This window comes from Bison bison, unplaced genomic scaffold (genome assembly GCF_000754665.1).
Source record: "Bison bison bison isolate TAMUID 2011002044 unplaced genomic scaffold, Bison_UMD1.0 scf7180017864236, whole genome shotgun sequence".
Taxonomy (NCBI): Eukaryota; Metazoa; Chordata; class Mammalia; order Artiodactyla; family Bovidae; genus Bison; species Bison bison.
The window spans coordinates 3208385-3220639 of NW_011494808.1; the positions used below are offsets into that span (position 1 = coordinate 3208385).

Genomic DNA, 12255 nt, shown 5'->3' on the forward strand with positions numbered 1-12255 from the left:
AGGTGGGCGACGCGCTCCGGCGGGGGGCCCCAGACCTCCGCCAGGCCGCCGTCCCGGGGTACCCCCCCCCCCGACCCCGTCGCCGGCCGGCGCTGCCGTCACATCCGGGACGGCGGAGCCCCGGTCGCTGGGCGGAGGCCCGGGGCCGGGCCGCGGGGACGTGGGGTGGGGGGGCTCCCGGGACCCCGGCCCGAAGCTCCCGCCTTTGTTGTCACGCTGGCAGGACGGCGCAGCCCCGGGCGGGGCGGGGCGCGGGGAGGCGGGCAGGGGGGCTTCCACGGAGGCCCATTCCGGGCATCCGGGAGGAAGGGAGAGGCGCTCGGGATGGAAATAAATCCGCAAGGCTGGGGGATCTGGGCGTCAGTAGTGGGAGTCGACATTTGCGGAGGGGTTGGTGGGGAGCGCCACGCTGTGGCATTCTCAATTTTCAATTATTAAATGTTGATGAAAATTCTTACATGTGCCTATAAAGGTGTTCCGTTCTCACGCCAAAAACCGTGCCTGTAGCAGCCTTTTCCACAGCTGGACATTAACACCCAAGCTTGTGTGTTTCTCCTAAGTGTGTTGTCAGTACCTGGGGTGTGCGTGTGCGTGTGTGTATATCTGCAGAGCCACGGGATAAACCCGGTACTTCTTTTGGGGAGAGTTCGTTTCACTCACTACTAAAAAACGTTAAATATCTCTTTTAGTATCACTTTTAGAATGAACCACTAATATATTTATGGAGGTGACTACAGCGTATGTATTAATGCTCAAGGTAAGAAACAGATGCCAAACGGATTATATTTAGCGGTGCCTTGGGTGATGAGCTTGGATTGTGGACTTGAGTCTCCTACGTGGGGGGGGACCTTCGAGTGGAAGGGTTACTGGGGCACTGCCCTAGGCTGGTTGTAACAAATGTAGTGAAAATCGTCTGAGATTGTCATAATTTGTCTTTCATCACAGATCAAGTTGTGTTTTCTGAAACAATATGTACCGCGATAGAGGGGTCTGTTTTAGTGACTTTTGCATGAGGCCGTTCTTGGAATTTCAAATTGTTTGCAGTAGTATATAGTTCACACACAGCTTACAGCTAGAGTGAGGTGCAACTTCACGTGGGGAAATGGGTTTCACGGCGGTATTTTAGGGCAGAGACAAAGCTGATAAGGTGCATAATGTGGCCAGAGTTTGACTGGGAGGACAGAGATAAAGGAAAGAATCACCACGTTCTTTGATTTTGTGGAAGGACTGGATTTGGCAGAGGTTGTAAACAGAAGGTGGAGGATCTGAAAATGAGCATTTTTGGTCTGTACCTCCCTCAGTGCTAGAAAGAAAAAAGCCAAGAGGGCAAAGATGAAGAAAGGTATTAAATCTGAAATAGGGCTACATTGTTTAAAGTTTGGAAAGACAAGTCAGGGAGAAAAGGTGTGTTTGAAGGGCATCTGCCAAAAGGCGGTGATCAGTGCAGTGATTTGGGTGAGAAGTGCTAGTAAAAGTAACAGAGGAAGAATCACAGAGGGAAGTTTGAAGGGGCGCTAACAAAAGCACATCATGGCAGCATCTGTTTAAAATGTGGTAAGTTGTTAAGAAAATGGAGATCATCAAGGTGATCAGCTCCACAGAGTGGTCAAAGGGATGGCTTTGTAGAAAACAGCCTTTTTGAAATTTCACTGGAAGGTCATCAAGGAAAGTTTCTAGGGGGAAGATAAGAGATTATCAATGACAAAACTGGAGGGCAGAGTCCAAACAAAGATAATCAATTCTAAGACTTGGAAACATTTTTAAAACATTGTACGTTGAATCCTTTCCAGGTAAAGTTGAGTTTAACGCTGGGTTTGTTCTTCTAGTTGTTATTAAAAATGTGGAAAATGTCTGAAGTAGCTGAAAATGTGCATTTACTCCAGTAGCTCCCCTCCTGACTGAAGGCCGGATTAATGCCAAAGACAATTCCAAAATGAAAAGTGAGGAAAGAAAATGTATACTGTACATTCCTCAGAAAAGACTGCCCCCCACATTTGAAATAATCTCTATTTTGTATGAAGTTCTAGCCAACCTGGTTGTGCAATTGCTCTGCGCACAGCAGGTGAAAAGGTAACCGCCCCGCTCAGCAAGATGCAGGCACTTGTCAGTGACACAGAAGACCCGAGAGCTGGAAGTTCAGCCTAGGTCAGGCAGTCCTTGAGCTTCATATATGGCTACAGTCTCCACATTCAATCACTGAAGATTGTAACTATGGTCCTGAATATCAAATAAGAGCTTATTTTCACTCCACAGCATTTAGATTGAGATTAGAGGTATATAGTACATATTAGAAGTTCTTCCACCAGAAATAGTTGAACTAATGCAGAAAACTAAGATCATGGCATCTGGTCCCATCACTTCATAGGAAATAGATGGGGAAACAGTGGAAACAGTGTCAGACTTTTATTTTGGGGGGCTCCAAAATCACTGCAGATGGTGATGCAGCCATGCAATTAAAAGACGCTTACTCCTTGGAAGGAAAGTTATGACCAACCTAGATAGCATATTCAAAAGCAGAGACATTATTTTGCCAACAAAGGTCCGTCTAGTCAAGGCTATGGTTTTTCCAGTGGTCATGTATGGATGTGAGAGTTGGACTGTGAAGAAAGCTGAGCACCGAAAAATTGATGCTTTTGAACTGTGGTGTTGGAGAAGACTCTTGAGAGTCCCTTGGACTTCAAGGAGATCCAGCCAGTCCATCCTGAAGGAGACCACTCCTGGGTGTTCATTGGAAGGACTGATGCTGAGGCTGAAACTCCAGTACTTTGGCCACCTCATTCGAAGAGTTGACTCATTGGAAAAGACTCTGATGCTGGGAGGGATTGAGGGCAGGAGGAGAAGGGGACGACAGAGGATGAGATGGCTGGATGGCATCACAGACTTGATGGACATGAGTTTGGGTGAACTCCAGGAGTTGGTGATGGACAGGGAGGCCTGGCGTGCTTCGATTCATGGGGTCGCAAAGAGTCGGACACAACTGAGCGACTGAACTGAACTGAATAGCATCAAGGCACTTGAAAGGATAACTTTAGCCACCTATACAGAATTCATGTCTGTGGGACGTCTGATTGCCCCAAATGCTGGCTAAATTCACTGTTGTATCAGAGGTTAGCCCCAGAACCAAAAGTTCCACATTTTTGTTGAAAGAGCAATGTTTGTTAAGAGACAAAGTATCATCCTACCTAGGGAAAATAGTTGCAGCTTAAATTCAGAATCAAAGTGGATGCACCAAGCAAGTTCAGCAGGACGTGCTGGAAAATTTCCACTCTCTCTGTCTCCCCACCCTCTTGAGTCAAAATGCACTCTTACCTGTTAGAAAAAGTCTGCCCTACCTAGTACACCTATCAGGCCTCCTTTCTCAAGCAGTGCAGGAAACAATTGCTCTTTCCTAGGGTTAAGAGAGTGAAAAACCAGAAAGAGTCAAGAATGCCCCCAATTAATGGCAGGAGGCTAAGTGAACAGGAACCATCCCCACACAGTGACATCAACACACCCTTGTGAATTTTCCCGTGCAGTGGCCTGTGAAACGGCGCACCGGCGCTTACAGCTAGGAAGGGTGTGTTTCTGTGGTGCTCTCTCCCCCGTTCCACTCGCTCTGCCCTTCTAACTCTGTTCTGCTTACCATTGGTGTCCTCTACTGGAGGAATAAAGGAGTCAGATGTACAAAAAGACATAGTTTTTAAAAGCTTTAACTTTCTTATTTTTTTTTCCTAAGTAGAGGGCCAGTTTAACCTGTTTAGAGTATAGGTTCTGAAATTTGACCACCCGGGTTCAAATCCTGACTTGGCTGCATACTAACTGTGGGTAACTTTGGACGCGGAACTTTACCTGTGTTCAGATTGTATTCAGGGTGACACTGACAAGTGTTTCCTATGCATTTAGTATGGATCAACATAATTCAGGGCTCATCAAACTACTGGTTGCCAGGTCCGGATTCCAGAGCCTGTAATTCGGGAGGGCTGGGCTAGGATCTGCTACTCTGCATTTCCAACAGGTTTCCAGGTGGTGCTGTTAGTGACCTGAGCCCCCACGCTGAGAACCACTGCTCCAGAGCAGGGTTTGTTAGCCTTAGCATTGTGGCCAGTCGGGACTGGATCACGTTGGTTGTGGGCACTGCCCTGTGCTTCCCGTAGGAGGTTTAATAGTAAAAGCATCCCTGGTCTGTACCTCCTGGATACCAATAGCTCCCACTCAGTTGTTACAACTAGAAATTTCTCATAGGGAGCAAGATCTCTCCCGGTTGAGAATCACTGCTGTGGAGACAGTCATTCCAGGTGAGCTCAAGCTTTCCCCTTCTCATGATTTTGTGGGGGTGGTGAGGTGGAGCTCCGGTTGGTGTTAATAGAGCTTCTTGGAATTAAAAGAGAGGTTATGACCCTTGAGGCAGAGTTTCATGCCCTAATGTGGTTGCCTGCAATTACCTTTAAATTTTAGTCTACTACTATCCTGAAACACCCTGCAGATGTTAACTCAAGAGTTTACGAGAACTGGTAGGTGACAGATTTTTTTTTTTTTTTAAATAAAATACCCATACCACAAAGTTCTTTTGAGGTGCACAATTCAGTGCTCTTTGGTGTGATCACAGATTGTGCAACCATCACTGCTGTCTAATTCCAAGTACATTTTTATCGCGTCGGAAGGGAATTCTGCAGAGAGAGTCTGTCTGAGACTTGCATTTACTTTTATGTCAAGGCAGAGATGGACACCCTCACTAGCAGCTAAAAAACCTCAAGAGCCAACTCAGAAAATAATTGTTTGGAAGCCACATTTAAAAAATTAAAATGAAAATAGTTTTAAGTCCCACGAGAGAAACAGATAGAGTCTTACAAGTAAATTACTTGCATTATTGAATTGCTTGCTTTATTGAGTTTTTTTCTTCTGATTGCCCAGTGGCAGTTTTCTGATCTTTCATCCTTTGCATTTGGTAGTGCTTTGGATCAGAAGGCTCCACCTGCCAAACTGGTGCCCTAGCACAGAAGATTATTTGGTGAACTTGTTAAAAATAGACTCTCAGTCCTCTCCAACTTCCCAGTTGATTGAGTGTACACCCAGGTCTGGGAATTACTGCTTAAGGCTTTTACAGGTACCTAATACCTAATGTCCATCTGTTTTCTTGTTCATTCTTAAAGATCCCCTCCAGAAGCTATTTCTCCCAATTCCAAGGTTGAAAAGCTGGTGTTACGAGAGGTAAAATTGCATACCCGAGGTCACACGGCCAGCAAATTAGGCACAAACCTGGAGATGGAGTTAGTTCTTTTGTTTTTTGAGGGGAGGGGGACAGCCACGCGGCAGGTGGGATCCTTTTTCCCCAACTAGGGATCAGACCCGTGCCCCCTGCTTTGGAAGCGTGGAGTCTTAGCCACTGGACTGCCAGCGGAGTCGCTGGAGTTACTGTGTACCTTCCGAGCGTGCTCAGTGAGAGGTCTTCTGGGTCAGGCTGGGGGTCAGGAGATGAGTGAGGTGTGCACTCGCCCGCTGCTCTTTTTTATTCTAAGCCTGCAAGAAAGAAATGTATTCAGCAACTGTAGGATGACAGTGTGGACTTAGTTCTTTTTAAACTAGTCAATACATTGTTACCACCACATTATCATTGAGAAGGCGGCCGGCGAGGGTGTGGAGTAAAATTCAGTGTCATTTCCTGCAGGTGATGTTTATCAGGTCCATTTATTCATTTACTAACAATATATTGAGCCTCTGCCACCCATAAGGTTAATGTCGGGGGGCCTGACAGGCCCTCTTTCATCACCTCTCCCAAATAGACATCCGAGTGAAAACCACTCGCTACGCAATCTTTTAACTCATTTCCTTAGTTCCCGCCGTGTAACCATCTCCACCAACCAGGCTTTGCGGAAAATGTGAAGAAGCTACTGACTGCACTTCTTCATCATTCTTGGTTTAAAGATTTGATAGATGGCACGGCGCAGAGACGTGGACACTGCCCCGCTGTGGGACAGTGGATTGCTGCAGCATTTATCACGGGCAGCTTGACGATATTTATTAGAAACTTTGAAAGGTTCGCACACTTTGGTCCAGCAAATTTACTTCTAGGAATATGACCCTGTAAGTAAAACGTATTGAAGGCAGATGGTCCGCTGAACATTATTTGCAATGTTTCCATGGTCGTTACCTGGTTTGACCTCAGCTGTGTTAACATGCAGTCAAGGCTATGGTTTTTCCGGTAGTCATGTATGAATGTGAGAGTTGAACCATAAAGAAAGCTGAGCACCGAAGAATTGATGCTTTTGAACTGTGGTGTTGGAGAAGACTTGAGAGTCCCTTGGACTGCAAGGAGATCAAACCAGTCTATCCTAAAGGAAATCAGTCCTGAATATTCGTTGGCAGGATTGATGCTGAAGCTCCAATACTTTGGCCACCTGATGTGAAGAACTGACTCACTGGATAAGACCCTGATGCTGGGAAAGATTGAAGGCAGGAGGAGAAGGGGATGACAGAGGATGATATGGTTGGATGGCATCACCAACTTGATGGACATGAGTGTGAGCAAGCTCTGGGAGTTGGTGATGGACAGAGAAGCCTGGTGTGGTGCAGTCCGTGAGGTTGCAAAGAGTTGGACACAACTGAGTGACTGAACTGAATTGAACTGTGTTAACATATAAACCTGTTATGTTAACACAGGCCTCCCTGCCTCCTCCATGCAGGCCTTTCTTCGTGCTGCTGCTGCTGCAATCCTGGTACTATGCAGATGGCTCAGCCTCCCTCTCCTGCCTAGAATCCTTTGCCTGTTCCCCTTGCTCTGAGGATAAAGTCCTAACGTGGCTTGTGAGGATCTGCAGGATGGTGCTTCCTCCTTTAACCGCGTCTTCCACCATTTACCCTCTTCCCTGTTCTATCCTCTGATGCCCGTACTCTTCCGTTTTACTAACCTATAAACTGCGAAGCACAGCCTTTATCTGTTCTCAGAGATTATTTCTTTCCAAGTCCTGGTTGCAGTACTGAGTAGAATCATTGTTGGCTCAGCGTGTTATCTTGCTCAGAAATAACAAGTGTGGCTACTGATTCTCAGCTATATCATGTTGTAATTCATGATATGTTTCAAATCAAAGTGAATTGAGAATATAACCCAGCTGTGGCTGTGATTTCTACGTATGTAGAAAGCTGTTTTGGTTCTTTCTTTTCTCTGGCTGCGCCCCTTGCAGCATGCAAGATCCTGGATCCCCAACCAGGGATGAGATCCGTGCCCCTAGCAGTGGACGTGCAGAGTCTTAACCCCTGGGCCACCAGGAAGTCCCCCGTGATACGTTGGTTCTGAGTGAAAGAAATCTCAGCTTGGCAAGATGTAAAGAAGGGATGGATCTCGCATCACAGGAGGCTCTGAGGTTTAGTTTGGTGGCTCAATTTTGGCCTGCAGGACCGCATTCTTCCTGTTCCTCTTCTCTGCCATTTACTGCATTGGCCTCATCCTAACAGTCACAAGATGCCTGCTCATGGCCATTGAGGCCGCCAGCATCCTTATTCACACCAGGGGAGGTTGGCTTTCCCTCCCTGGAAGCCCACGTAAGCCTCTCTCTGCGTCCGTTTGGTCCAGCTTGTCTTTGCCTGAGCGCCCGTGAGCCGGTCACTGGCAGAGGGGATGCAGGTGCCCTGACTCTTAGGTGATTATCTCTGAGGATGCTGAATGCGGGGAAGCTGCCCAGACTCTGCCACAGTTCCTTTTACCAAAAGGAAAAAATTTCACTGTAGCCTGCAGGAAATTCCCCATAAGGGAAAACATTTCTTACTGTTCTGCTGTTTTTTTTTTAAAACAGATCTTTATTTAAAACTCCAATCTGCGCAGCTTAGCATTCTCCACCAGCTCAGGGAGCAGAGACCTTCACAGGCTTCCCAGTCTTCTGCTGAAACGCTGCCTTCCTTCGTGGGAGCCTTTGCAGCAGCCGATGCTGCCCTTTTAGATGTTTGCTTAGCCTTTTTTGCTTCCTTGGTGGCCCTGCCAGTTTCTTCTCATTGAGGCTTCCGAAGTTCAGGTTCTGATTTCCTCTTGGCCATCACATTAGCAAGAGATGCACCCGCTTCAGCCGTCTGGAATTTGAGTGCACGGCAGGGTCTTTTCTTCTGACCGTCCCTTTCTGTGCTTGCTTCTGTAGAGGACAGTCCAGTTGATCTGACGAGGATTCCTCTCGGAGAGGAATGCCAGCTCACATTTTGCATCAAGAAACTGGAAAACCTTCCCATCGGTCCAGGCATAGCGCCCCCCATGCCCTGGGTAGATCTTGAACCCCCTGAAATGGCCCAGCTCCACCTTCAGGACGGCTAATGCCGGGAAGAAGGAAAGATCTGTTCTGCTTTTTTAAAATGTATTCACCTCCAAGATGAGGTAAAGAAGCCTGAGAATTCTGCTGTATGGTTAACCATGAAATCTTTCTTTTCTCCCTCTCTCTTTTCTTTTTTTCCCCCTTTTTTTCCAGATCCAGACATTTAACGTGGACGCACCATGCCAGACCGTGGAAGATTTAACGAATGGGGTTGTGATGGCCCAGGTTCTTCAAAAGATGTAAGCACAAATCGCTTTATCTTGTTCTGTGTTATGCACATGGATATTTATTAGATGGAAAACATGGGCCAAAAAATAAAGTGTTGGCGTGACCCACGAGTTGCCTGTAGACTGAGAACCGAGAGGCACGTGTGGTTTTGGTGGTCCGTGCTTGTTTCAGCTGCAGGGTGGTTAAGGCTGCAGTCGTTACAGTGCTCCAGCAGTTTGGAATTCTTCATGTGTTTTTTCAGCAAGTGTGGCAGACGTTTTCATGGTAGCATCCCAATTTTGCCATTCTAGAACGCTCTTAAGAGGCTTCCTCTTTCTGTAGGACTCTGCCCAGATGTCTCCTCAGCAAGGTTTATACTTTTATAAATATGTTTCCTTTATAAAATAAAGGAAAGGCATGCCCCGTGTTCTGTGTCCCTGTTAACCTTCTGTGTGCTGCTAGAGGTAGGCAGCACTGTCTCATATGCCATGTATTTGGCGTGTTTGTTTGTTATCTGCTGCCTGTGGAGACACACACACACACACACACACACACACACACTCTTAAGCTCCACTTGGAGGTGGGAGGTTTCTTTCGTTCATTGCTGTATCCTGGCACCTAAGGCAGTACCTGGTTTTGGAGTACGCCATCTGAAAATGCCCTTCTTTGTGGATCCAAAATAGTCAAATGTCAGCATCTCTGTTGGTTCTGCCTGGATCGTGGGTGCTCTGTTTACTGACTAATGGAAGGAGTGAGATACTCGTATAAGATATGTGATATAAAATAATCCCAGTTCTTTCCTTCTGAGCACTTTGAAAGCATAATAATAAAATTGATATTATCAGGTTGTCTTGAACTTTTGACCTAGGAATTTTCAAGTAAAGGATTACCTGTGAATTTATGATGTCATTAGGTGTGACGTGATCTGGGGGACACGGTTGTCTATTGAAGCCTGAGACAGTGAGAGATTTGCCTGTGACTTGCTGAGGTTTCCTGCAGCCCGGTTGAGGACCGGTGTCATCACTGAAGGCTTCTTGCTGTTGCTCGCCTTGTAGGGAGCGGTGTAGAGCTGCTCGTCTGAGAAGCAACTCAGGCTGAGAAGCCTGCATTTCGGGGAATCTGCCTGCCTTTCACGTTAGGGGTCCGTGCCTGAGAACTATAGCTTGCCGTCTTCTGCACTCACATGGCACATCCCTCCTGATACACAGGCATGTAGGCTTTTTGGTGGCACTCAAGGAGGCTTGCCTAAAACCTGACCAGCCCTGGTTCTAGCGCTGAGAAGAGTGGGCTTGTGATTTCCACGGTCACCTGTAAGTGGTGCCCTGATAGCGCTTTAAACAGTCTTGAGGGTTTCACTCAAATTCTTAATAAGAATTATTTGTGGGCAAGTGGGCATAGCTACGTGAGCTTTCCAAGTCGGTGTTAGTAAATGAGTTTTTTGTTTAAGTTACTTTGGGTAGGATTTCTCTCAATTGTAGAAACCAGGAGAAAGCCTGTTTGTACATATTATTTTACCACACCAAGATCATAACATACATGATGTTCTGCCAAGTGGTTGTTCTAATTTACTGTAGTCTTGTAGATGTATTTCTCATCAAGATTTCACTCTGTTTTCTCAAAATAAATCCCTTTTTTTCATTTTGTTGTGGTATAACACAGACCAAAAAGCATACTAAAAAAAAAGGTGACAAATTTATGTGTATGTTTGTATGTATTGTATGCATGGATGTGCGCACACATTGGTGTGACCACCACCCGGTAGAACTGTATAACGTTTCAGGCTCCCTGATGGTTCCCCGCGTGCCCTTCCATAATCAATACCCCTTGTCTCCAAGATAGCCATGATTCTGAGTTCCACACCATCCTTATTACAATTGAAATCTTACAGTTGATACCCTTTTGTGTCTGATTATTTCAACATAACGTCTTCATGACTTATCCATGTTGTTCTGTATTATCTGTTTTAAATAATTGCATCATACAGCTTCACAGAAGCTTCCTCCTCTGTCAGTTTGATATTTCCTGAACAGCTACTCTGTGTCCAGCGCTGGTGACACAAAGGGGAGGCACAGACCGCAGGGTAACTGCGTTCAGAGAGTTCATAACCTGCAGAGAAACGGGTTTTTAAATAACTGTGGAAACAAACTTGCTAATATAATAAGCGCTGCAGAGAAAGTTGTGAAAGTTTCAAAGTTAGCAGGCAACTCTGCAGAGCTCGCATTCAGAAGAGTCCAAGAGGAAGATGTCCATTTGGGTGTCTCTCAATGGAAGCCGTGAGCGTGGATTATTACATAGCTCAGGGAAGAACATGGAGTAAGAAGAACACATGTGTACATGAAGCCTTGAAGACCTTCGATGTTCAGCTGCTGGTCAGAACATCTTCCAGCAGAGGGACCAGGACAACCCCAGGAACGCCTGCGAAATGTGGATGCCCAGAGAAAGGGCAGGTCTCTTCATTTGTTTGAGCTGAGCAGTAAAAAACTGGATCTTTTCTGTTGTTTTAGTAGAAATCTTATCAAATATATCCATAGTATCCTTATTGTTAGTACAACTTATTTTTCTCTCTCTTTTAAGTCATTTTCTGCTCATCTGCTTTTCTGCTTCAAGCATCTTGTTGCTGCGTTCTCTCTTGCTGTTTGCCCATGTAGGTTCACCTCTCCCTGTTTTTTGTTTTTAATCAGTAGACTTTGTTTTTTGGAGCAATTTTAGTTTCACAGCAAAACTGAGTGGAAAAAAGTTTCAGTATGAGACGATGAGAAAGTCCTGGAGGTAGATGGTGGTGATGGTCGGACTACAGTGTGAACGTACTTAATGGTCTGAATGATAAATCATACGTATATTTTACTACAATAAGAGAAGCTTTTAAAAACTGAGCCAGCGGTCTGGTGAGTCGCCACCTGCTCCGTGCCGCACCCCACACAGACCCTCCCCCGCTGTCAGAGTCCCCACCGTGCGGGACGTTTGTTACCATTGCTGAGCCTGCGTGGAAGCATCGTCATCACCCAGCCCCCAGTTTACGACAGTGTTCACTCCGTGTCGTACACTCGAATTTCATTACAGCGCAGAGAATAGCATCTGCCCTGAAAATCCCAGAGCTCTGCCTAGTCACCCCCCACCCCCCAGTCACGGATTTTTTATTGTCTCCACTGTTTGGCCTTTTCCGGTCACACAGGATATAGACTGACTTCTTTCACTTAATAATGCGCATTTACGATTCCTCCTTGTCTCTTCCTGGCTCGCCAGTTCATTTCTTTTGAGGGCTTACCCCTCCTTTTTTAAATAGCTTTGTTGAAATCAAAGTGATGTGCATTGAATTGCACATTTGTAGAGTAGAATTTGATGGGTTTTGTTTTTTTTTTTTAACTGGTGGAGATGCCCAGGAAACTGTCAAGATAATGAGCATATCAATTACTTCAAAAGATTTTTCTCAGCCCCTCCTTCCAGCACCCCCCACCCCACCCTTCCACATCCCCAGGGCAACCACGGATTTGCTTTTTGTCAGTTAATTTGCATTTTATAGAGAGTTATGTAAATAGGCTCATAGTATGTTTTGCCTTTAGAGGGAGAGGTGGTGGCTTCCTTTAGTGCAGCACAATCAGAGGTTCATCCGTATTGTTGCCCGTATTACTGGAGTGCACGCGTGTTCCATTGTACAGGCACACTAATCCATCCCTCCACTCCTGGGCTACTGTAGTCCGGGCTGTTACAGATAGAGTGAGGCTCTGTTAGCATCACAGTCGATAACAAATGCTGTGAGCATTGGTGTCCCCATCTTTGT

At 46.1% G+C, this 12255-nt stretch overlaps 1 protein-coding gene and 1 pseudogene across 1 annotated transcript in view; one reads left to right on the forward strand and one right to left on the reverse strand.

Moving 5' to 3' along the window:
* The window catches only part of HOOK3 (hook microtubule-tethering protein 3), a 92139-nt gene that overhangs the window by 3874 nt on the left and 76010 nt on the right, over positions 1-12255 (forward strand). The window contains exon 3 of the mRNA XM_010846449.1: positions 8424-8509. Within this exon, the coding sequence (XP_010844751.1) occupies positions 8424-8509 (86 nt within the window). The remainder of the gene's footprint in view (positions 1-8423; positions 8510-12255) is intronic.
* On the reverse strand, positions 7797-8299 carry LOC104993252 (annotated as a pseudogene).